The sequence below is a fragment of the Triplophysa rosa genome, unplaced genomic scaffold, assembly GCF_024868665.1.
Source record: "Triplophysa rosa unplaced genomic scaffold, Trosa_1v2 scaffold180_ERROPOS751398+, whole genome shotgun sequence".
Classification (NCBI taxonomy): Eukaryota; Metazoa; Chordata; class Actinopteri; order Cypriniformes; family Nemacheilidae; genus Triplophysa; species Triplophysa rosa.
In genome coordinates, this window is record NW_026634193.1 from 122640 (window position 1) to 148570 (window position 25931).

The 25931-nt window shown below is 38.9% G+C and overlaps 1 protein-coding gene across 1 annotated transcript in view; it reads left to right on the plus strand.

Moving 5' to 3' along the window:
• Positions 1-25931, plus strand: part of slc9a8 (solute carrier family 9 member 8) — a 104688-nt gene that overhangs the window by 48090 nt on the left and 30667 nt on the right. Inside the window, exons 4-6 of the mRNA XM_057327176.1 lie at positions 7751-7809; positions 18356-18439; positions 21980-22081. Coding sequence (XP_057183159.1) covers positions 7751-7809; positions 18356-18439; positions 21980-22081 — 245 coding nt within the window. The remainder of the gene's footprint in view (positions 1-7750; positions 7810-18355; positions 18440-21979; positions 22082-25931) is intronic.

Consider the following 25931-nt stretch of genomic DNA (forward strand, 5'->3'; position numbering starts at 1 on the left):
TACTAAAGATAAAACACTTTTTAAATTGATTCTAGCTATTGTATATAGGCCTCCAGGGCACCACACAGATTTTATTAAAGAATTTGGTGGGTTCTTATCAGAACTAGTACTGGCCGCAGATAGACTCCTTGTCGTTGGTGACTTTAACATCCACGTAGATAACGTTACAGATGCCTTAGGAATGGCTTTCAAAGACACTCTTAACTCCATGGGCATTAGTCAACATGTGTCAGGACCCACTCACCTTCGTAATCATACTTTAGATTTAATACTGTCTTACGGTATAAATGTGGACGACGTTAAAATCCTTCAGCAGAGTGAAGACATTTCGGATCATTATCTGGTATTATGTTTGCTTCACTGGCCTACGGCTGCAAATAAAACTCATTGTTACAAATATGGTAGAACAATAACTTCAACTACCAAAGATGCGTTTCTCGATAATCTGCCCGAATTGTCTCAAATCATGAGAAATAACGTTGAAGATCTTGACATTACCACTGAAAATTTTAATTCCACCTTCTCGGTAACGCTAGACAAAGTTGCTCCACTACGTTTAAAGAAGATTAAAAATGGCAGCCCCACACCGTGGTATAATGAACACACTCAGGCTCTAAAGAAAGCGGCCCGAAAAATGGAGCGCAACTTTAAGAAAACTAAATTAGAGGTATTTCGTACAGCATGGAAGGATAGTATTCGAAAATACAGGAAAGCCCTAATAACTTCTAGATCCGCCTACTTTTCATCACTAATAGAAGAAAACCAGCACAACCCTAGGTTTTTATTTAACACGGTGGCTAAATTAACAAAAAATAAATCGTCAGTGACTTCTGATCCTGTATATCAGCATAGCAGTGATGAATTTATGAACTACTTCACATATAAAATCCAAGATATTAGAGAAAAAATTATAACAATGCAATCAGAAGTGAAACCCGCTGAACAAACTAACTACAGCGCCCTTAAGGAGAAAATGCAATTATTTTATACCGTAGATCAAGATGAGCTGTCTAAAATTATTAGATCATCTAAATCAACAACATGCATACTAGACCCTATACCTACAAATCTACTGAAAGAGATGCTCCCAGAAATTATAGATCCTCTTCTTGGTATTATTAACTCATCTCTGACATTAGGACATGTGCCTAAAGCATATAAGGTGGCTGTTATAAGGCCCCTTGTCAAAAAACCCCAACTCGACCCTAGAGAACTAAGGAACTACAGGCCTATATCGAATCTACCTTTCATATCTAAAGTTCTGGAAAAAGTAGTTTCAACTCAATTATGCTCCTTCCTCCAAAGGAATGACATCAATGAAGAATTCCAGTCTGGATTTAGAGCATGTCACAGTACAGAGACTGCTTTGATCAGAGTTACAAATGATCTGCTATTGGCGTCTGACCGAGGTTGTATCTCGTTATTGGTGCTGCTAGACCTTAGTGCTGCATTCGATACCATTGACCACAGCACACTCCTACATAGACTCGAAAATTATGTCGGCATTAAGGGAATAGCTTTGAAATGGTTTAAATCTTATTTATCCGACCGTTTTCAATTTGTAGCAATAAACAATGAGGTGTCACGCAAATCGCAAGTCCAGTACGGTGTACCACAGGGCTCAGTCTTAGGGCCTCTGCTCTTCGCATTATACATGCTACCTCTAGGAGATATAATAAAGCGACACGGAGTTAGCTTTCACTGTTATGCTGATGATACTCAACTTTATATTTCCTCGAAGCCTCATGAAACACAGCAGTTCCATCGAATAATGGAATGCATAGTCGATATAAAAAACTGGATGAGTAACAACTTTTTATTACTGAACTCGGACAAAACGGAAGTGTTACTTATTGGACCGAAAACTGCTATAAGTAACAACCAAGAATACTGTTTAACTATTGACGGATGTTCCATAAAACCCTCGTCGTCAGCAAAGAATCTTGGCGTTCTATTCGATAGTAATCTGTCATTTGAGAGCCACGTCGCCAACACCTGTAAAATTGCGTTTTTCCATTTTAAGAATATATCTAAACTACGTCATATGCTGTCAATCTCAGATGCAGAGAAGTTAATTCATGCATTCATGACATCAAGACTAGATTACTGTAATGCACTGTTAGGTGGTTGCCCTGCAGGCTTATTACAAAAACTCCAATTGGTCCAAAACGCGGCAGCTCGAGTTCTTACACGTACAAAAAAGTATGAACATATTAGCCCGGTTCTGTCAACCTTGCACTGGTTACCTATAAAGCATCGCGTTAACTTTAAAATCTTGCTTATTACCTATAAAGCCTTACATGGTTTAGCTCCTCAGTACTTGAATGAACTCCTTTTGTATTACAGTCCTTCACGTGCATTACGCTCTCAGGCGTCCTGTCAGTTGGTAATACCTAGAATTTCAAAATCAAGTGCAGGTGGTAGATCCTTTTCCTATCTAGCGCCTAAACTTTGGAATAGTCTTCCCTGCACTGTCCGGGAGGCAGACACACTCTGTCAGTTTAAATCTAGACTAAAGACGCATCTTTTTAATCTTGCATACACTACTCTTCCATAATATAAATCTTCAGAGGGTTTAGGCTGCATTAGTTAGATCAACCGGAACCAAAAACACAACTGATGTACTTGTTGCATCAAAGAGTACAGAACAGTACTCTACTCTCAGCCAGTCTTGTCTCATTGTTCCAAGGTTACCACAGCGAGCAGGATGCAGTTCATGGCCTGACCTGATGGTAGAGCGGAGAATGGGAAGTGGGGACCTGACAAGAGCTGAGATGATAGAGCTGGATAAAGAAGGACGCGGTCTCTTGACATGTCTTCACCACAAAACTTCAAATGCTATTAGATTATTAATGATAATCTTAAACTATAATTTATTTTATTATTAAGTTTATTTATTTTATTTAGCCTTGTTGTGCAAGTTCTCTGGAGCTTGTGCAGAGGCAGCAGCTTTTGCCAGAGGGGAACTGGAATCCCCTGGTTGGGCCTGGGTTCTCCTGAGGTTTTTTTTCTCGATTAGAGTTTTGGGTTCCTCGCCACCGTTTGCATACTGTTTTTGCACTATCTGCCTGACCGGGGGGGCTGCTTTAGAATTTTAAAGTTTTACTTAATTAATATTGCATATAGGAATTTATAGTCTGTTATATTTGACCTGTGCTTCTCTCTCCTTTATCCTAAATGTGTGCTCTCACTGAGCGTGTGTGCGTACTTGTCCGTGTACGTGCGTGTGTGTGTGTGTTGTGTGTGTGTGTGTGCGTGCGCATCCGTGTGTGTGTGTGTGTCTCTATGTCTATGTGTGTTAGTACGTGTGCATATTGTGTGTGTGGAGTGTTTTGTATGTGGGTATGTCTGTCTTCTGTGTTTTCAACCTTTTCTTGTTTTTGCAGGTACAACTTTAATTATTTTGCTTATAGTCAATATGTCTCATGTACAGCTGCTTTGTAACAATGAAAATTGTAAAAGCGCTATATAAATAAAGTTGAGTTGAGAGTTGAGTACTAGGGCTGCAACGATTAGTTGACATTATCGATAACGTCGACAATAAAAAATTGTCAACAAATAATTTTGTTGTCGAGTAGTCGTTTGATTTCAGATGATGTATTTTAAGGGCCAGCAATAAAGTGGTTTGACCTGTGGGGCGCTGTAGAACGACTACCCTTCAAGAGGCAACGCAATAGAAGAACATGCCGCTTGCCAATGCAAGCTGAACTAGCAGAGCGAATTCTATTGGTGGGAATAATGCCCAAAACAAACTACAAAAAGGAGTTTTGTAACTGTTTAAATGAAAGAAGTATTGTTTATAATGGTATTTCAATGGAAACCATTCAAATTTCTTTGATGGGTTCTATTGGTTTATATTGTTTCTTTCCAGCTGGGGTAGCCTATATTTCTCCTAAATAAATCATGTAATTTATCAGTCTTTAGAATCATTAGTTATTATTAGAACATCATCATTTTAAAATCTACAGTATATGGAGTTGTATACAAATAAGTTGTATAATTTTAACGTTTAATGGTATGGTGATGTACTGACTTGGTTCCCTGTATAGTTTTTACATCATTAGTTGAGTTTTTCCTTAAGAAAAAACTTTAATTTACATTTATGCATTTAGCAGACACTTCTATCCAAAGTGACTTACAGTGCATTCAAGCTATACATTTTTAATCAGTATATACTAGGGGTGTAACGGTTCACAAAATTCACGGTTCGGTTCGATACGGCACAGTGGTGTCCCGGTTCGGTACATTTTCAATACAGCAAAAAGGAAGAAATGCCAGAAAAATTTCCTTGATTTTTTTCACATTTTTATTTATTAAAACTAACATCATAAAGTATGATTTTTTTACTTTGAACAATGAGCTATACTTGACCCATCGTCTGTGATGTTTTCTCAGCAGCATATAAAACAAAAAAATGAAATGTAATTTTGTTGTACACAGACACAAATACAAAGTAAAGAACAATTTTTATATCTGTTTTTACTCAATTTTTAGTTTTTTCCAGAAAGATGAACTGAACAAAGGAATTGTATAATCATAATAAAATATAAAACTTTTAAACTTTAAAGTCTATCCCACATTTGTGTTTTTTACTTGGCCAGTCATGTAACTACAGAGGCCGTCTGTTGTCAGTAGTGATAGGAAGTTCGAGTCATTTTTGCGATTCGGATGTTTGAATCTCGTTCAGCGAATCTTTTTTCGAGTCATTTCGTTCATCTGAGCAGAGTTAAATTAATGTTGCATGTTAATAGCCAAATTACCCCATAACGTTTATTTATGCTAGTTTTGATCAGATATATAATAAGAAATAACTTATAGGACAAGTTATGAGAAACAGTTATTTAATTATTTCCTGACAGCATTTCTGTAAAGTTATGTATTTATAATTCGGTGTATGTTTTTTACTAAAAAGTCTCATGCAGTTGCAAAGTAATAAAAATAGGCTATGAAATCATTTAAATGTGCAATTATTTAATAAGAGATCACTTGTGTAATATATGCATTAGACATAAACACTGACTTTATAGTGTTGCTTATGTTTATATTTTGCCAGCACAGTTCTTATGCAAAATAGTTAGTTATTAAGATAAATTAAAAACACATGCAGAAATCCACAAGAAACATTTATAATATACTGACAGAAAAAAGAACAGAACGGTACGTTTTAGAGAAGATGTTTATTGCACATATCTTTTGATCATTTTAATATTTCTTCCTATAATACAACATATAACAAGTACACATGCATTTGACTGATGATCCGGGAAGTGGTCACGTAACGTTAAAGACTCGGACTCGAAGACTCCGGTACAGGCTGCAGGTTTGCCTGCGGAGCTACCTTTGACAAAAGAACAAAGGGCTCGGACCCGATGACTCGAGAGACGAACTAATCATTTCTCTTTCCGGTATAAGGACTCGGACCCGATGACTCGAGAGACGAACTAATCATTTCTCTTTCCGGTATAAGGACTCGGACCCGATGACTCGAGAGACGAACTAATCATTTCTCTTTCCGGTATAAGGACTCGGACCCGATGACTCGAGAGACGAACTAATCATTTCTCTTTCCGGTATAAGGACTCGGACCCGATGACTCGAGAGACGAACTAATCATTTCTCTTTCCGGTATAAGGACTCGGACCCGATGACTCGAGAGACGAACTTCATTACTGTTTCTGGTACAATGTTGCACATGCGCGGTCAACACAAAATGAACGAATCACTCGCTGAGACACTCGTTACTCCCGAGTCATTTTAAAGATTCGTTCAAAAAGAAGAATCGTTCATGAAGACCCATCACTAGTTGTCAGTGCAACCGCTTGTGCCTCGGCCAATTAATTCTCAATTTGGGCTTTTGTTTTTTGTACAAAGCAGGAATTACAGTGTTGCTGAAATGGCCGCGTGAAGGAATAGTGTAGCGGGGCTCAATTACATGAAGCATGTTTTTAAAACCCACGTTTTCTACTACAGAGTAGGGTCTCATATCCGCGGCTGTAAATGTACCAATCGCCGCAGTGATTTGTTTTGCTTTGTTCGAATCAGTTGGAAATGCCTGCATAAATGCTGCGGGGATAGTCTGTAGCGTGCGTGTTTCTCCTTGTTTTCGTCGATTGCCAGCTATTGACACACTGGGGTGATGTCGGCGTAAATGAGCTGACATGTTTGAAGTATTCCCGCTAATGTAGCTTATTGTCGTGTAGCAGATGCGACATACCATAGTGTTCTTATCCACCACTCTCTTGCCATTCCCCTTATAATTTACAGGGAAACCAAAGTGGTCCCAAAAACCAGACCTGTTGATTTTTGGAGGATCTTCTATTTCTGGTCTGGTAATCGCATTCACGTTACTAGCCATATTGCTACACGCTAATATGCCTGACTGGAGTAACGGTTAAGTGCAATTGTGTTTTTCTTTGGGGGTGGGTGGGAGTGGCAGACAGCACATTGCCTTTTACGTCGTTTGGGTTGCCTTGTTGAGAGAAGTCGCACTGAGAACATCATATTTCACACAATTTAAGCAATTTTATCTTATTTTAGGATTAGTCAAACGAACCGTTCGGTTTGTAATGCGTTCCGAACTGAAAGCCTCGTACCAAACGATTCAATACGAATACTCGTATCGTTACACCCCTAGTATATACTCTAAGAACCTACTTTATATATCCAAATAAATTGATATTGAATCTTAACATAATTTTGGAAAAAAGATTGCAAGCTTAGAAATCAAACTGTGAAATGTGTCAATGCCCTGCCTTATTTAAAACACAGTAGCAGTAGTTTGACTATTGATGGCTATTGATGGAAGACCGAAACCTGAAGGAAATTTCTCCATTCAGCTGGCTCGAAGCTGGCTTGAAGTTCACTCAGCTATTTTCAAAAGCTGAAATTATGTTCTTGTTTTATTTATTAGTTAAAATTTGTTTAGTTGAACTACTTGTTGTCAGATTAATACTTAACAGTATTTACCGTACTTACAGTGAGGGAAATAATTATTTTATACCCTGCTGATTTTGTAAGTTTTCCTGCTTACAAAGAAATTAAGGGTCTCTAATTTTTATGGTAGGTTTATTTTAACTGATAGAGACAGAATATAAAAAATCAGGGGAAAAATGTTTATATAAAGGTTATAAGTTGATTTGGATTTCAGTACAAACTTGCAAAGTACTGTTTTCTGAAGTCCACTGTCAACGCTACCATCTACCAGGAAATTTTAGAGCACTTCATGCTTCCTTCTGCTGAAAAGCTTTATAGAGAGATGCTTATTTCGTTTTCCAGCAGGACTTGGCACCTGCCCACACTGTCAAAGGTACCAAAAGCTGGTTCAATGACCATGGTGATACTGTGCTTGATTGGCCAGCAAACCCGACTGACCTGAACCCCATAGAGAATCTATGATGAGAGACACCAGACCCAATAATGCAGATGACCTGAAGGCCGCTATCAAAGCAACCTGGGCTTCCAAAAAATATTGACATTTTTCACGATATTCTAATTTTTTTTAGATGTACCTGTAGATATCGGTCAATAAATGTAAATTTTTAATGTTATAAAACATTGTTATTAAAAAGTAATGTGTTAACCCAGGTTGACTTTAAGTTTTTGTTGTAAAACAATGTCTTTGAAAAACTTTTTTAAGACAAAAAACCTGAAGATGTCTGGATAGGGGCTAATACATTTTCACTGCACTGTACATCAAAATTAGCTTATCCCAAAACTTCTGCATGTCTGCATAAATGTTTTTTTTTTACAGGTATTCTGATGGGCGCGTTTATCAAGATCATTGAGTCTCAGCAGTTAGCCAACTGGAAGGTGTGATTCATGTTTTAACTACATTAACATTTCTTTTGAGTATCATGACAGATTGTTGTTGTTTAGACCCCAACATGTTCAGTTTACTCATTTAAATAATGATTGCCTTAATTCATTAATTAAGACGTCTTTATACAACGTGATGACCTTTCACTTTTGAATTGGCGGTTAATTGCCAATTCGGCATCAATGCTTGAATAAACAACAATACAGGAAAACAAAAACTCACTTATATGAAACAACGAACTGTTATTAATATAACAAAGAAAAATACACCATGCTACATAGGCTGAATAAAACAGAAAATCAGCAAACTGTGTGCATTTCACTTTTGAATTAGCGTGTATTGCCAATTCGGCGTCAATGCTTGAATAAACTACAACAATACAGGGGGGAAAAATTCAAACTCACTTATATGAAACAACAAACTTTTATTAATATAACGAATAAAATACACCATGCTATATAGGCTGAAAAAAAAACGGAAAATCAGCAAACTGTGGTGTGGAACAAAGTAGCCTAAATAATAGAACGTTTATCACGTAGCCTATTAGAACGTTTTTTTAAAACGAATGAGGAAATAAAATAGGACTAAATTTTTTTTTTAATTAAATAAGGTAAAACCAAATAAGTAATAAACGAATGTAAAAAAAAAACTTCCAAAATCACCTTACATAAATGGCAAGTCAGCAGTCTTTTCAAAATAAAATAATAAATAAAACTAAATTGGCTTGCTTGCAGTTTACATCTTCTTTGCCAGGAAGCTCAACATGTTGACCTTCTCTGGCTTAAGGTGGGATCTTGTGGGGGTGACGATGTTTCCCATCGTACTAAACACCCTCTCGGATGCGCAGCTTGTCGCACACACGTAAAGATATTTTTTTGCTACCTTTGCCAAGAGGGGGAACCGACTTTCATTATCTTTCCACCAAATGAGAGGATCCTGCTCTGTGTTGATGGGTGAATCCTAGGGATGTAACGGTATCAACATTTCACGGTACGATAGTACCTCGATATGAAGACGGTAGTGTTTGAATATTGTTTTTGTCTGTCCGTCACCTTTTCTCGTTTCTTGTTACGGGAAAACCGAAACGCTTCCACACATGCGATTTATAATTCGCTTTAGCTTCAACTAGAGGTGGGAGGAATGGCCAAAAATCTATTTCAAGGGATGAGTAATTTTATTTCACGGTAACGATATATTTCATGAAACAATCTCCCATTATAATTTTATATTTTATACCTCATTTTTCTTAGATTGATTTAACTAATTTATTTATTACAGTTCATTTAAATGCTCACCATAGTTAAAATGTAGGTAAGTTATGAAAATGTACTAAAGATATCAAATTAAGTTCTGATAATCAGATGTATTATTTATTCATATTTATCTTCTGGCTATATCATATGTATACAGTAGGAAGATAGACAACATATATAACAATAAAGTATGAATATGCACAAACAATGAGAGTACAGTATATGACTAAACTGGTGTTCATGGGGTCTATATTGTAGGTCTTTATCGCTCTTCACTCTCCATTAGATGAGCACTTTTAGTGTGTTGCGACTCTCTGTCTTTAGGTTTGTTTATTCTCGGGCTTGTTTTTGCACTGCGAGTCTCTGGTGACTCCTCACGCGTCTACCAAAACTGTAGGTAGAAGCGCGTCACATCAAAGCGCTCACGCGCATCATCGCGCATTTCAACGCAAGTTTCACCTTGGCTCGCCTGAAGTTAAACTTTATAAAACTATTAACAGCTTTTCAAAACAACCTGACTTCTGAAATACGTGTTGAGAATGAGCTTTTTTAAATGCTGGCGCAGATCCCTGTACGAGCACTGCGGGTGAGAGAGAACGCGCCGGACTGGAGCGGATCACTAAACTACAGACTGAAAGAAGGTCAAAAGAATGTTTGATACGTTCATTTGTTACGGGTGGATTAATTCATTAGTTTTTTTCAGAATAGCTCCTAATTTGCAGCGCGCCGAGTTAACCACGCCTACTTATTTACATTCCGCGGAATACATGGAATAGAAAAATCTCTTACGGTTGACATTTTATTCCGTGGTAACAGAATATTCCGTCATTCCGCCCAGCCCTAGCTTCAACAATTTGTAAATCCGTTTCTATGCCACTAGCGGCATCCGCCATTTTTGCTCAACTTGATCTGTAGCGGGCGGCAGCAGAGCGCAGAGGATGATGGGCACGCATGGGTTGATGGGAATTGTAGTTCCCGCTTCCCTCAACTCGCTCCATTCGGCTGAAAAAACTACACTTTGCCTGGAAGATCTATCGTCATGCGACCACGATAGTATCGAAAAAAAATGCTATCGCGATACTTCGATATTTACAATACCGTTACATCCCTAGTGAATCCTGAGCATAGGTGGCAAGTTCTGTCACCACCTTTTCTGGAATGGTCAGATTTGCTGTAGCAGTGCCTGCCTTTCTTTTTAATAAACTAGCTAAAGTCTTTTTTCTTTTGACCTGTGGCTCGACGACGCCTCAGTTTCTCCTCCCTCTCTCGCTGACTGCGCTCTTCTACCGAGGATGATCGCTTCTTCCTCTATCATCTTCTTGGTCTCCTCAACATTCGGGTCATAGTAGTCACCCCGGTAGCGTGGGTCCAGGAATGTTGCCTTTCGCATAAGCTGCCGTCTTGCTTCTGGCAGAGCTCCATATTTTTCGTCTAAGATTGAAATTATGCCAGCTTTTAGGTTGGCTGTCAGTTGTCCATCCTCATCCGATGGGGCCAATGTGTCCTCTTTAATGAGATGCAGCACAGGGAGAAGAGATGACGCAGTTAGATAATTTTCGCCGGACAAAATGTCGGTGAACTCGCTCACTGGCTTCAGCGCTTTGTTCAACGATTGCAACACGTCCTCGTCTTGCCATGTGATGCTCACATTGGCTTTACGGTCATAAGCAAGAACTCGATTGATGGCCGTCCTTTGCTCTAACATCCTATCAATCATTTTCTGCTTGGAGCCCCAGCGAGTTGCACAGTCCTTGGGGAGAAAATAAATTATTATCTTTATTATTATTATCATCAATAATAATTAAGAAAACTGCATGATATATGGCATTATGGGCCTATACTATGATTTTATTATAGCCTACTTTATTTATGTTTTTTTTAAACTAATAATAAACTAACCGTCACAAGCGAGTGTTTGGGGAGGCCAAGCTCGACCTGGGCTTTCTGCAGCTCCCTTTTTCTTCTCCAGCTGTGAGAGAACATGCCGTTTATTGTATGACAAACTGCTAGGGCACGGTCTGTGCGTGCTTTCTCCGTCTTCTCAATAGTGTTGGACACAGCTAGGTTCAGGTTGTGCCCAGCCCGCAGCCCGCGTTGTATAAAGTCTCTTTATAACGCAGCAGGGCAATGTCATCGACCTTCGCTATGTTTTATTGTTTCTCAACCTTAAGAAAATATATTGACGCAAGTAAACATTTAACCTGTATGCTATTGCGAAAGTTATTGTTACATTTCTATAATTGTGTCAGTGTTTTATTTGCTGATTTTAGCTAGATTTCTTGCGTGCTACAACACGTACAAAACATGCTTTGTAGAGCTGTTTGTCCATTTAGGGCTACTGTACAAAACATGGTGGTGTAACAGCGAATTCTGTGTATGTAGGCCCGCTCTGTATCTAGATATATAGCTTATTCTAAGGTAATACAAACATAACGGTTCATTACGTAAGGTCTTTATACACATCTGAAGACATAGTTTTGTATATTATATTACATTTCTGTCAATAGATCCTCTTAAAAAATCCCACATTGCTCCTTTAAACAAATTTTGATGTAGTTTTTCTGTTTATTTTTTCTTGCCTCACCCAATGACTCTGGTACTACCAAATTAAGGGGTAGTGCCACCAAGTTATACAGGGTGCTTTCAAATGTTACTCTATAGCCCTCTACCAACAATTCTAAACTAAATGATTTTATATGTAATTTACTACACATTGTCATATAAATAAACTTTAAATATTAAGTCTTACTAACCACTCTTGTTAAATGGTCTAGGCACGCTTACATTCTGAGGTGTTTTGAGTGACTGATTTGATGGGTTTAGACAGTGAGTCTTGTGAGTTCAGTGATTGACACATGAGTTGTTTCAACAAAATTAATCTGTTCAAATGAGTCATTAGCTTGCAAATCGGATATTAGCTGACTTTGACAAGCTGTTTGTTAATCACAGCTGTTAGGACATCGCAAAAGATAACATGGACATCACTTCACTGGATAGGATTTTTCTCTTTATGTCAGCTGCATGTCCGGAACCCTTGTCAAGGAAGAAAAGGCAACATGTTTTTTTGAGAGAGATGGGTCAGAGACTGACATGTTCAACTTCATTCAGCACTGCGCAGAATGATCAGCATATGACATCAACACTCCGTGAGAGTCTTTGAAAGCATTCCGAGCAGTCTGTCCCGCGCTACTTTTACATCATATTTTCCGATCGTTCTGCACAGCACTGAATGAAGTCAAACATACGCCTTAGTTTGGAGACAGAGAGAGTGCACTATGAAGGTATTTTTACAACTACCTCTACAACTACAAGTTCCACTCTCACAGGCGCTCAGTTGTTTTGCACCAAAAATACCCTCATAGTGCACAGGCTCTCTGCTTGCTCTTTTCTGTCATCACAAGTGCGTCATCTACATCACTTATAAATCACATTCAATGATCAAATAAAGCTTTGGCGGGGCAACATTTTGTTTCAAGTATAAAGCCCTAAGCCTGGTGTCATATTTGTATACCAAACTTTGTACATTATATACTTGTCATAGTGTATGATGTGTACACTACCGCCAGTGGCATTTCACAACCACGGTGGTCTTGTACCTATGTACAAGCAATAAATAGAAATACAACTTGCTGTCTACCATCTGGGGTGTTCTGTAAGAATGATTGTAAAAACATCTTGTTTCATTTGCGCTATAAACGAGCTGGCCGCGCATCCGTAAAAGCACAATAAACACATGAATCAATGTGTGCGTTTACACGCACAGTCTTACTCAGGGCCGGATTATCCAATGGGCATTATGGGCACAGGCCCAGGGGCCCATGCGCGCTTGGGGCCCAGGCAAGGGAAAACATTTTCACATAACAGCGTTTACGCCATATTCATTCTGCCGTGCGCTTCTCTCTCCCGCGCACATGGAGGTGCACACACAAAACAGTGTTTCTAAATTAGGAAGTCTGTCTTTTGATTTAATCACTTTTACGAGCCCTCCAGCGGCTTTTGTTTAGAAGAAGCGCATAGCAACAAATCTAGCGACTTCTTGGATAAACCTTAGCTTTCATTCAGTGGGAAAATGTCGCCAGTGCTGCCCCGCGACCGCGAGGTCTCTTTCCCGGCAGGAAGCAGCAGCACCGTACGACAGGTAACTTGTGAATAAAATGAGTACAAAACAGCGTTTCCAACAACCTGTCACTAGCCGGGTTTCCATCCAAAGTTGCCAATTTATCTTATGCGCAAAATTGGAATATCGCATAAAACATTTGCGAATAAGCACCGTTTCCATCCAACTAGTCAGCTAGTCACTTCCTAATAAACTGGCACTAAATATCAGTAAGAAAAGTAAGAGAAGCCACTGAATATAATAGTTTTCATATATAATAATACTTGCGCAAACAGACGATTAGAAAACTCAATAAATGCGGTGCTTTTGTGGATGCCTGCTGTTCGGGAAACATAGTCGTGATAGTTCTAAGAGGCAATTACAGAAATACTTGACGACTTTGCTCAGGCGTTTAAGAATGACCATCACAACATTTCTGATGCTGTGTCACAAGATCATTACACTGGTTAGTCAGGTTACACCGGCCGTCTCATAGTGCAGTTACGTGAATTTTTGGAGGAATTTATTCGGCAAATGCGTTTCCATCTCCCATTATTCGCATAAACCTTTTTCACAAAAATGAAAAACCACCTCAAGCGAGCATAAAAACTTTTTTGCAATTTAAGTGTTTTTAATTCGAAATTTGGCGTTTCCATCACTTTTGTGAATTATTTTATATTGATATAATGTTGATCAGTAACTGCCTTAAATTACCAATATTTAGCCTTCATTATTAGATAATCCACAGTGCTTTTAATTGCAAAATGTTTAAAAAATATATATGATGATGTCATAATACACTCACCTAAAGGATTATTAGGAACACCATACTAATACGGTGTTTGACCCCCTTTCGCCTTCAGAACTGCCTTAATTCTACGTGGCATTGATTCAACAAGGTGCTGAAAGCATTCTTTAGAAATGTTGGCCCATATTGATAGGATAGCATCTTGCAGTTGATGGAGATTTGTGGGATGCACATCCAGGGCACGAAGCTCCCGTTCCACCACATCCCAAAGATGTTCTATCGGGTTGAGATCTGGTGACTGTGGGGGCCATTCTAGTACAGTGAACTCATTGTCATGTTCAAGAAACCAATTTGAAATGATTCGAGCTTTGTGACATGGTGCATTATCCTGCTGGAAGTAGCCATTAGAGGATGGGTACATGGTGGTCATAAAGGGATGGACATGGTCAGAAACAATGCTCAGGTAGGCCGTGGCATTTAAACGATGCCCAATTGGCACTAAGGGGCCTAAAGTGTGCCAAGAAAACATCCCCCACACCATTACACCACCACCACCAGCCTGCACAGTGGTAACAAGGCATGATGGATCCATGTTCTCATTCTGTTTACGCCAAATTCTGACTCTACCATTTGAATGTCTCAACAGAAATCGAGACTCATCAGACCAGGCAACATTTTTCCAGTCTTCAACTGTCCAATTTTGGTGAGCTCGTGCAAATTGTAGCCTCTTTTTCCTATTTGTAGTGGAGATGAGTGGTACCCGGTGGGGTCTTCTGCTGTTGTAGCCCATCTGCCTCAAGGTTGTGCGTGTTGTGGCTTCACAAATGCTTTGCTGCATACCTCGGTTGTAACGAGTGGTTATTTCAGTCAAAGTTGCTCTTCTATCAGCTTGAATCAGTCGGCCCATTCTCCTCTGACCTCTAGCATCAACAAGGCATTTTCGCCCACAGGACTGCCGCATACTGGATGTTTTTCCCTTTTCACACCATTCTTTGTAAACCCTAGAAATGGTTGTGCGTGAAAATCCCAGTAACTGAGCAGATTGTGAAATACTCAGACCGGCCCGTCTGGCACCAACAACCATGCCACGCTCAAAATTGCTTAAATCACCTTTCTTTCCCATTCTGACATTCAGTTTGGAGTTCAGGAGATTGTCTTGACCAGGACCACACCCCTAAATGCATTGAAGCAACTGCCATGTGATTGGTTGATTAGATAATTGCATTAATGAGAAATTGAACAGGTGTTCCTAATAATCCTTTAGGTGAGTGTATATATATGCTAAAGAAGTATACTTATAATACTTGTTAATGTCGTTTACTGTAACACATTACACGCTTACATAATAACGCGAGTCGCGAGGTGCTTGTTACACAAATAAAGTTTAACAAATGGACAAATTACTCTTGTAGTATAATCATTGACAAAGACTGCCCTGCCCATTTAGTCTTTGAAAAAATGAAGATGGAAATATTTTAGAATTGCATTAAGAATATTTTTAAGAACTTTCTGTAATTTATCTGAAGAAAGTTCTTATATTTTCTCTTAAGAACAGTTTTGTGAATCTGGCATGTTTGTGTTGAATTATGGAAGAATCTGATAGAACTGAATTAAAAGGCTGAGGTGTGGTAGTGTGTGCTTGAATATGCCAGTGAGTTACAGTATTCAGGGAAAGGTCTTAATATTGTTGTTGCTGGTCCAGGAAGGCCTTGTTGCAATCATGTGGTGTAAATCCTGTATGATGGAGGATGTGTACAGGTGTTGATATTGTCATTCAGGTTGTGATCATAGTTTGTAACTTGTCAATGTAATCCTGTAATCCTGAAACATAGAGGTGTTTCATACACATAGTACCCTAGGCTAATTTAAAACTTTATTGTGCGCATGTGTGTGTATGGGGGGGTCCATAAGACACTTGTGCCCAGGGGAGTTCTTAAGCCGGGCCTGGTCTTACTCCGATTATGCTAAATAAACTGATAACGTGTAACATCATGTAAACTAGGGCGGAACGATTAATTGCATATGTGATTAAATCGCAATGTGATAAAACACATTTTTCTAACCGCAAAGACTGTGATTAATTTTGGGGCTGTATCTCAAAAGAATTAAAATTGCATGGAAAATGCGCGCCACGCAACTTTCTCCAAAAGTGCTAGGGACGGAAGCGTGCTGTCTTGCGGTGACTGCCTATGAGTGAAGAGAGCACGTTGCACCTCATTCTCATCCTGACTGTCATTCGCATCGCAACTCTATTTCAGCGTGCTTGCCGCACATCTGTATTTGAACCATGAGCCGTATCTGAAGAGCATGTTGCACCACATGCGCGCCGCGACTGCGCCTGATGCTGTTCTCTCACCAAACGCAAATTAAGCGTTTGCCGCGAGTAAATTACATACAAAGTCAATGCAAAGACGTGCATAGACACAAATTCGCGGCAGGCGGTGCGAATGACGTGAATCGGGCGGCACGTTTGAGGCGTTCCTCCGCGCAAGTTGAAAAAAATTCAACTCGAGCTATGAATTCGCGCTAAGAGTTTTCGCGTCACTCATGCGAAAATAACGAACTTTTCCAGCGAGTAATAGAGAGTGTTATTTGCGCGTAGTTGGACGCTTGAACATTTTGAGTTTACTCGCTTAATTTGCGCATGAAATTCACTTCAGAACAGACTCAAATTCGCGTCATGGGAGGGGCTTCTGCCAGGCGGCTCCAGTCTCGTATATATACAGTATAGCTCAAATTGAGTAAAGATCGTTTTTTACAACTTACCAGATTGTCCGACGTCCTCACTCACTTTCTTCCAAGCAAGATTCTTTTTATTCCTGTTTTGATAAAAGTAAGATATATCGTACAGCTCCGGGTATCCACATACAGCAACGATGATTTTGTCCGCCATTGTTGTTTCGGATTTCTGCCTCCGCTCATTACGTCATAATCACGTCACTACTAGAGCAAGCTCCTGATTGGTTAACGCGGCGCGAATTTTCGCCAAAGTTCAGATTTTCCAACTCGCGTGAATCACGCATTACGTGCGTCAAATGGCCGAAGCGCTCAATTTGCGCCGCCTCATTCACGTGAATCGCGCCGCAGGATGTCCTATCGCGTCTTTGCATTGACTTAACATGTAAATGACTCGCGGTTAACACTTCATTCCCGTTTGGTGGGAACGCAGTTTAAGTGCGCATCTGGATTTAAAATAGTGAATCTGTACATTGACCTGTTGTACAATGGCCTCCAGCTCGACAGAACGGGGCACTGTTTTAAACTTTAGTGTAAAAGAGCAACAGCACGTCAGTTGTATGGGACTATTTTGGCTGTTTTGTCTGGATGATGCTGCGCCGTGTCATGTTTTGTGTGTGCTAACATTAATACTACCTCAAGGGGAATGACTACTAACGTCATGTAGCACTTACACAATATTAAAAGACAATAACAATAATTGCATATTAAATCACAATATTGGAAAAAAATCGCAATTACTTATTTTTCAAAATCGTTCAAACAGGTAAAGCGGTTTTCTTTTATCGGGGAAAGGTCATAAACGGCATAAGCAAAAACTGCTCGTTACCCCGATTTCGCGCTGCATGGAAACACCTTTACCGGTTTTCTCTCAGTTTTGTTTATGTGCGCATGCCTCACGGTGTAATAGTAAAAGTCTCAAATGTAAGTAACAGTAAAATAATGCATAAAAGTCCACTCTCGAATCATGCAGTAGGTGTAGAAACGGCAAAATGAAAAACTATTGTTGCATATGAGGGTTCTATGGACATGAGAAGAGATATAAAAAATACAGCTTCTCACCGATTTCCCATGGCATTTTTAATTACTAGACAGAATATCGATGGTGATGTGAATTAAACAGGTTTCTTTTAAAAGCTGATTATTGATAGATATCCATTTATTTTGTGCATGTAAACGCACTCAATGAACAAGTGTCATTGTTAGTCATTGGAATGCATTATTATGCAATAAGCAAGTGACTGAGTGGGTAGCAAAGCATGAAAACGGTATATGTTTTATCTAATCCATTAAACCCTGATTTATTATTAAAACTACAATGCACTCAAACGTCAGCTCAAAGTCCCAGTGAAATAAAAAATATAATTTCAGTTATTTTCCATGGAATATTGCAGTGTTTTTATGAATGTCTTATCAGTGTGTGTCATTCACCTTTTCAAATGTATGTGCCTAATCTGAAAATGCCCTTTCCTGTGATGTAAATTAGATGGCTTGGGCAGAGTATTCGTTATCTCCTCCCCTCCAACTGTCAGTCTGATACCAGTTCCATTTTTTTGTTTGTTTTTTGGTAAAAACAACACAAGTTTTACAGTAGAATTGTTGTAGCTGTCATGCGTATGTTTGTAAATGTTTGCAAAAACTGTGGAGACATTGTTTGTAATTCTTATCACTAATCATCTTTAACGTCCTCTTTATTTCTCTTTTAGGAAGAGGAGATGTTTCGCCCAAATATGTTTTTTCTTCTACTATTGCCACCAATCATTTTTGAATCGGGATACTCATTACATAAGGTAAAACTGGCTTTAAATCTGTCTACTGTTTCCAAAAAAAAAAAAGTAGACTAGTAAGAGTGTAAGGGTTTATATTTGGCATTAACATGCGACCTGTATCTGGATGTTGTCCACATACACATTGAAAAGACAAGTGTAAACGCGCTTCTGATCGGAATGTTCTGATCAGCGTGTCCTGATCCAGAGGTAGTCGAGGACGCATTGTGATCAGATCTCAGTGTAATGTAAACGCAATCCAGACAGTTTATCTACATTTACCGGCACAACTTCACAGAAAACCCCACCCACTGTCATTAATCTCTCGTCTGTCCGAAACCTGTCAGACTGCGGAGCAGATGATAAATACAGCGGAAAGTTTACTCTTGCTCACGCACTCTTGCACAGTCGTTCATTTTCCCACAAAATGATCGTGGATACTTTATTACAGTGTATCATTATTTGCAACCTACAGAGGATGTATGTCAAATCACACGAGATGTTTTCTTGACCACTTCAGCTGACTGGGGGCAGTCGTGGCCTAATGGTTAGAGTGTCAGTCTCATGACCAGAAGGTTGCCGGTTCGATCGGAGGATGGATCGGCTGAGGTGCCCTTGAGCAAGGCACCTTACCCCTACCTGCTCCCCGGGCGCCGCAGTGATAGCTGCCCACTGCTCCGGGTGTACGTGTGTTCACGACTTGCTGTGCGTGTGTTCACTACTCTCTGGATGGGTTAAAAGCAGAGGTCACATTTCGGGTATGGGTCACAATATCTGACTAATAGGTCACTTTCATTTTCACTTTATCATCACATAGGCTATTTGTGACTGCCACGAACGGGTTTTACTCGTGCACACACAGCGCCACTTGTGTTTTTAAACACATCATTTGTTTATTTTCATGTCACAGACACGAATAGCAACACTATACCAGCTTGTTTCCAACAGATAGGCTACTTGTGTGTGTGTGTGTGTGTGTGTGTGTGTATTTACTGTATAGCATACGGCGTAATATACTCTCTGTTTTCCTGCTGTCCCGAGGGCTGCTGCCGTGTCTCGTACCGTCCCCGGAAGACAGCTTGAAACGGAGCTCTGAATATATCGTATATATCATTTACACACCGAAACAAGATTGTATAGTGTTGCTTATAGCTGATGTCAGTAAACATGCTATTTAGGGCGCAGACAAAGAAATGACGCACTGTCACTTTCATCCGAACCAACCCAAATAGACGAGAACGATGTAAGTGGTCGCTTTTGATCATAGTAACTTCAGCCTACTTATGTGATTATTTTATGTGTCTGTGACATGAATAAACAAGTGGTGTGTTTAAAAACACCGTTAGAGTCTGTGTGTGTGTGTGTGTGTGTGTGTGTGTGCGTGCGTGCGTGCGTGCGTGCGTGCGTGCGTGCGTGCGTGCGTCGCCACAGCTCAAGTACAAAAGCTTGAGTCATTTTACAAACGTCCTCTGCTTATACTTTCACATATAAGATCATTAATCGTTTTAACCGCGGTTTACTTCCCACCACTGCCTCGAGTTCAATATGGCTGCGTATCAAATCTGTAACATGCTCATCCTCCCCGTTATACGTGTTGTGTGAAATCTCGCCGCACCGGGGCTAGTTTTAAATTGCAGGCTTATTAAAATAATGGGCGGGAAACTATAGAGATCCGATCAGATATCCAGATGTGGAAGCCACTTGTTGACAAGTGTAAACGCGCTGTGTCCTGATTGTCTGAAGATCCGATCTGCTTGTTCGGATCACCGAGATCGCATGTTAATGCCAAATATCAACGCACCCTAAAAGTGCCCTAAACCACAAATTACACAATTTTAAAACAGTTTCATTCTTTTTAAATGTTAACGTACAAACATCAATTTGTTTTGTTTTGATTAGCATGATTTTAAAAGGCCCCAAATCTAGCCCTTTTACAAAATGTAATATGAATCTTAGGAGTCCACGGAATGTGTCTGTAAAGTTTCAGCTCAAAATACACCACAGAACTTTTATTAAACTGTGCCTTAAATGTCCATTTTTGCCTGTGAGGAAAAACCCACGGTTTTAGTGTGTGTCTCTTTAAATGCAAATTAGCTGCTGGTCTCCGCCCCCTTTCCAACAGAAACCGCAGGGCTGTGTGAGCCTGCTTCAAGTAACAACAAATTTAGGATAATAGTCACATAAAGCGAATGAGATCTTTAAAAACCAAATATTTCTTTACAACATGCACATTGTTTTAATAAGTGACAGTACACAGGACAAACACGTAATCTATAAAAACATGCTCTCTAAGAGTGAATGCACAAACGCATTATGTCTTTAACTTATAAAAGCAATGTGCACGTTGTAAAGTACACAGGACAAATGCCTCATATCTATCAAAACTGAAAACATGCTCTCTATGAGTGAATGCACAAACGCCTTGTCTTTACAACGTGCACAGTGTTTTTATAAGTTAAAGTACACAGGACAAACGCGTCATATGTTTAAAAAGTGAAAACATGACCCATTGTAAATCCAGCATTTTACTAACATTTGTTTGTGAAGCATCCCGGTGTAAAGTGACTTCACCTGATGTCTTCTGCACATTCCTTTGAGAAATAAAACTAATCCACAGCGTCTTCAGTGGCTCAGATGTCGGGAGTAAATGAAGACTTATATTCAGTCTTGTATCCAACAACAAAACACCTTGTTTGTTTACAAAACATTCTTGTAGCTTACTGTATGTAGTCCAGTGTGAAAACAATGGCAGATGGTGTACAACTCTATGAGGGCGGAGACAGCAGAGTCCATCAGCAGTCATGGGCGAGCTTAATCAATAGGTGCGTCCCAAATCGCACACTTGTGCACTATTCTACGCCATTTTGTAGTATAAATAGTGTGAGTAGTGCATTCACATTTAAAATCCTCAAAAAGGAAGTGCACTTTAAGTACCCAGATGAAGCACTTTTTCAACCGAAAATATGATTCGAAGTTGGAACTGTGGACACTTAACGCACTCAAAGGTTGCAGTTTGCTTATGTAGCGGACGTGATAATGCTTCAATCTGATGATGACTAAAGTAATGCTGGGCAAAACAGATGAAAACTACATTAATTGTACAATGTTCAAGTTGATTTTTATTCACACGCATTGTACCGTGCGATTGAAGTCATTTGCGCTCGTCTGGGAAACCGATATACTTCCGGTTAATATAGAACCGTTTAGTATTCCATTTAGGACGATACTACCCTTCTAAACTTCATACACTACATGGTTGAGTGCATAGTTTAAGTGCATAGTATGTCATTTGGGACACAGCTAATGTGAGGGCAGTTTACTGAGAGAATGCCAACAACTCGTTCAAGAGGACTGTTGAGGTTTGAGGATTTAAAAAAAAATAATGGGTGGATTTTGTTCATTCTAGGGTGGTTCTGTGCACACACTCCTGACACACAGTTATGTTCAAACAACTTTTAAAAGTACATTTTCTGGATTAGGGGCTCTTTAAAATCAAACATTTAGATTTTAAATCAAACATTGTTTTTGCTCCAACTTAAACAGGCTTTTGTTTTTATTCGGCAGGGGAATTTCTTTCAAAACATCGGCTCAATCGCATTATTCGCTGTTTTTGGAACAGCGATCTCTGCCTTTATAGTGGGTGGAGGAATCTACTTTCTGGGACAGGTATCTAAGAACCACATACATACGAAAGACGTACAGACTTTTGATCATGTCTGTCTATGCATTTCAATCATGCACATATAAACGAGGGTTTATATAAAACAAGAACACTCTGGTTTCACTGTCCTTTAATACTTGTATAAGAGCTGGGCAGTTCTATAAACACAGAAACACAAGGAAAATCTTAATGCAAAAAAATTAAGGCTGATGCCCTGTATATAATAGGACTGTCTTATATGATAGTAAAGATTTAAAGAATTTGAATGGTCAGGAATATAGCATATCATAAATGTTCTATAGGTAGTAATAATAGTAGTCATCTGAGTTTTGGAATGTACTAGCTTTCGGTATCACCTTTGCATTTTTTTTTGCAAATTTGACATTAGAAAATGGGCCTGTTGCCCCACAATCAAATGGGCTGTGAGATTTGAGCTTTATATTGCCCCTACTACTGAGATGGTTGCGCTGAAGCACAGAATCAGGTCGTAACACAACAGAAAGAATCAAGCCCCATGAAATTCCTCCCAGCTGCTGTGGGACGATTACCATCAGAAACTGGACAATTACGCAGATGCTCTTTCAGAGGCAGTAACAACACAGTAAAACAACGTTAATGCGTTAGCTGAGTGCTAATGTGACTGATGAAACATTACAGTTTGTCAATCCAAACTTTCCACATCCTTTATAAGCCTATCTTTTATTCAAGTAATGACGAGAGACAGTCAATAATAATCAACACATTTGTGCACTTATGCATGTTAATTGGACCCACAGCTAAACAAGAAAAACTTACCAAAACAATAGTGGTACAGTACATGTGTTAGCCGAATGCTAACAAAACATTACAGCTTATAAACAAAATCTATCCACACATTACTTGATCATGAATCTAAGTAATAAAAAATGACAGACACTCTACATTAAACAACATACATGAGCTTCTCTGTGTCCTTTTTTTAATTCAAAAACCCCCCACCTTAGAAATATTTCTTGTTTTTAGGCTTCTTCAAGAGCGGTTGGACTGTAGCAATCTTTAGTTCATCTGGAACACATCCAGAAACAAGATAACTATTCTCTATAGTAGGGCTGTCGCGATTGGTCAATATAATCGACAGCATCGACGCTGATAATTAGTCGACATCAATATTTTTGATCGACCAGACGTTTTATATTATTTTACCTTCTAAATTTCGGAACCGATTTCAGTCTTTGTCCATCAGAAAAGAACACCTAATGACCACTAGACCACACATTTAGCAACTCTTAAGTCATGACTGGATATTCTGCTGAACCATCAAGGCTGTCGATCTATTTACTGATATAGATGGGCAAGCTTGGAGTTATATAGATATTGTTTTTTTTTTCAAAGTTATGCGCTTTTTGTTCATGCATGCAATCAAGGTTAAATATTTTGGAAAATAAGAGTTAAGAGTCTGTAAATTATTCCAGAAGTAAGTAATTATTTTTCTTTATATTAATGCACACTTAAAGAATGCGAGCTGTGTTAGGAGCGCTAAAAGCACTACATCACTATAAAGGAGACTAGATAGCTTTACCCTGAAGAAAACAGCAACTTAGTAAGTAGTGAAGCACGTTTTCCGTTGTTTATGATGAGCATATCTCTGAACTTTTGATCATCCCGTGTATGTGTCGCATTTGCGTTACGGAGGTGGCTCACATGAGCAGCAGCCCACCGGGGTAAACTCCCGCATCTTCATGCGGCAAGCTCTGCCATCTCACGTATAAAAAAACTTGCTGTAGTTTACACAGGACAAGCGGAAATGTGCATTGATACACCTTCATTCTACACGTTGCATTGATATGTGAACTGTCTTTGTAGTGTTTTTTGTGGAGGGAAAGATGTGGGCGATTTGTTTAACCTGTGCCGGCATGCCCTAAACATCAACTTGGTACTATAAATCGCTATTTTTCAGCAATAAACAAGCAAATTTTGCCAAGATGTTTTCAGACACGACAGACAAGATGTTACAGAATAATATTTTAACGAAAACCCAATTTTGAGCTAATTTTTATTTTTGGATATTCCTGAAAGCCTCCCTGTGCGACATCCGACAGGTTTTCCCATGATCGCATCACCTTGACTTTCTTCTGCGAATTTAAATATGATTGAATTTGACTCTACAAAGAGTAGTGAAAAACAATACATACAGTATGATGATCATGTGCTAACTCGAGTGTTCATGTATGTTCTCTATATTAGGTATTGTGGCCAGTCTGTCTGCTTTATTAACGGGTTTTCGTTCGCTTTGCTTGAGCTTTTAATGCTTTTTGTTCTGTACCCTTTTACTCAAACGCATATTTTCGATTAAGAAACTCAGGATTAATTTCTGAAAATGCCATATTTTAGCCTAATATATAGTGATTTTTTGCATTTGTTTTGCAGTTCCAGCATGCACAAATATACTGATTAATTATATTTCATTTTGACGCCACTGTGTTCCGTTGTAATTTGTATTGAGGCTTCGTTCATTTGCACTAAACAGCCCAAACAGTTAGCTTTTAATTATTTTCTATTTGACCATTTATATTTAGCTTAAAATGGCTGTTGTCCTTTTTTAAAAATAAAAAGACTCATTGCTGCTTGTCGTTCTGCATTTATCAATAAATTACAAAAAGTATATATTTTCTGTAAAACGTCTATCTTTGTAATTTAACAATGAAAAATTATTCATTTAGAATAGTCGATTATTCGATAAATTAGTCGATAGATTAGTCGATATAAAAGTAGTCGTTAGTGGCAGCCCTACACTATAGATCGTACAATAGGACCATTAGTACCAATCACTTTTTTAAACAGTCTTTCTGGAACAACATCAGTAAAACAATTAGCAAAGGAATCTAACAATACCTCCCTACAACCAGGATTATCCTCAAGAACGACTAAAGGAGGAGAAATAGAAACCCTTATATTTGCTACCTTATTCACAAAAAATAACATAAAAGACCTGCAATCTATGGGACTCAAGGCAATAGGTTGTGGGCTCTTCAATTTATTAACTACACTGAATAAGAACCTACATTGAATAAGAACCTAGGATTGTGACGGTAGATATCAAATTAACAGGCTGCTTTGATTTATACAGGTGCTGGTCATATAATTAGAATATCATCAAAAAGTTTATTTATTTCACTAATTCTATTCAAAAAGTGAGACTTGTATATTATATTCATTCATTACACACAGACTGACATATTTCAAATGTTTATTTCTTTTAATTTGATGGACAACTAATGAAAATCCCAAATTCAGTATCTCAGAAAATTAGAATATTACTTAAGACCAATACAAAGAAAGGATTTTTAGAAATCGTGGCCAACTGAAAAGTATGAACATGAAAAGTATGAGCATGCACAGCACTCAATACTTAGTTGGGGCTCCTTTTGCCTGAATTACTGCAGCAATGCGGCGTGGCATGGAGTCGATCAGTCTGTGGTGCTGCTCAGGTGTTATGAGAGACCAGGTTGCTCTGATAGTGGCCTTCAGCTCTTCTGCATTGTTGGGTCTGGCATATTGCATCTTCCTCTTCACAATACCCCATAGATTTTCTATGGGGTTAAGGTCAGGCGAGTTTGCTGGCCAATTAAGAACAGGGATACCATGGTCCTTAAACCAGGTACTGGTAGCTTTGGCACTGTGTGCAGGTGCCAAGTCCTGTTGGAAAATGAAATCTGCATCTCCATAAAGTTGGTCAGCAGCAGCATTCATTCATAATGAATGAATATAATATACAAGTTTCACTTTTTGAATGGAATTAGTGAAATAAATCAACTTTTTGATGATATTCTAATTATATGACCAGCACCTGTATAAGTGAACTGGACTCACACCTAA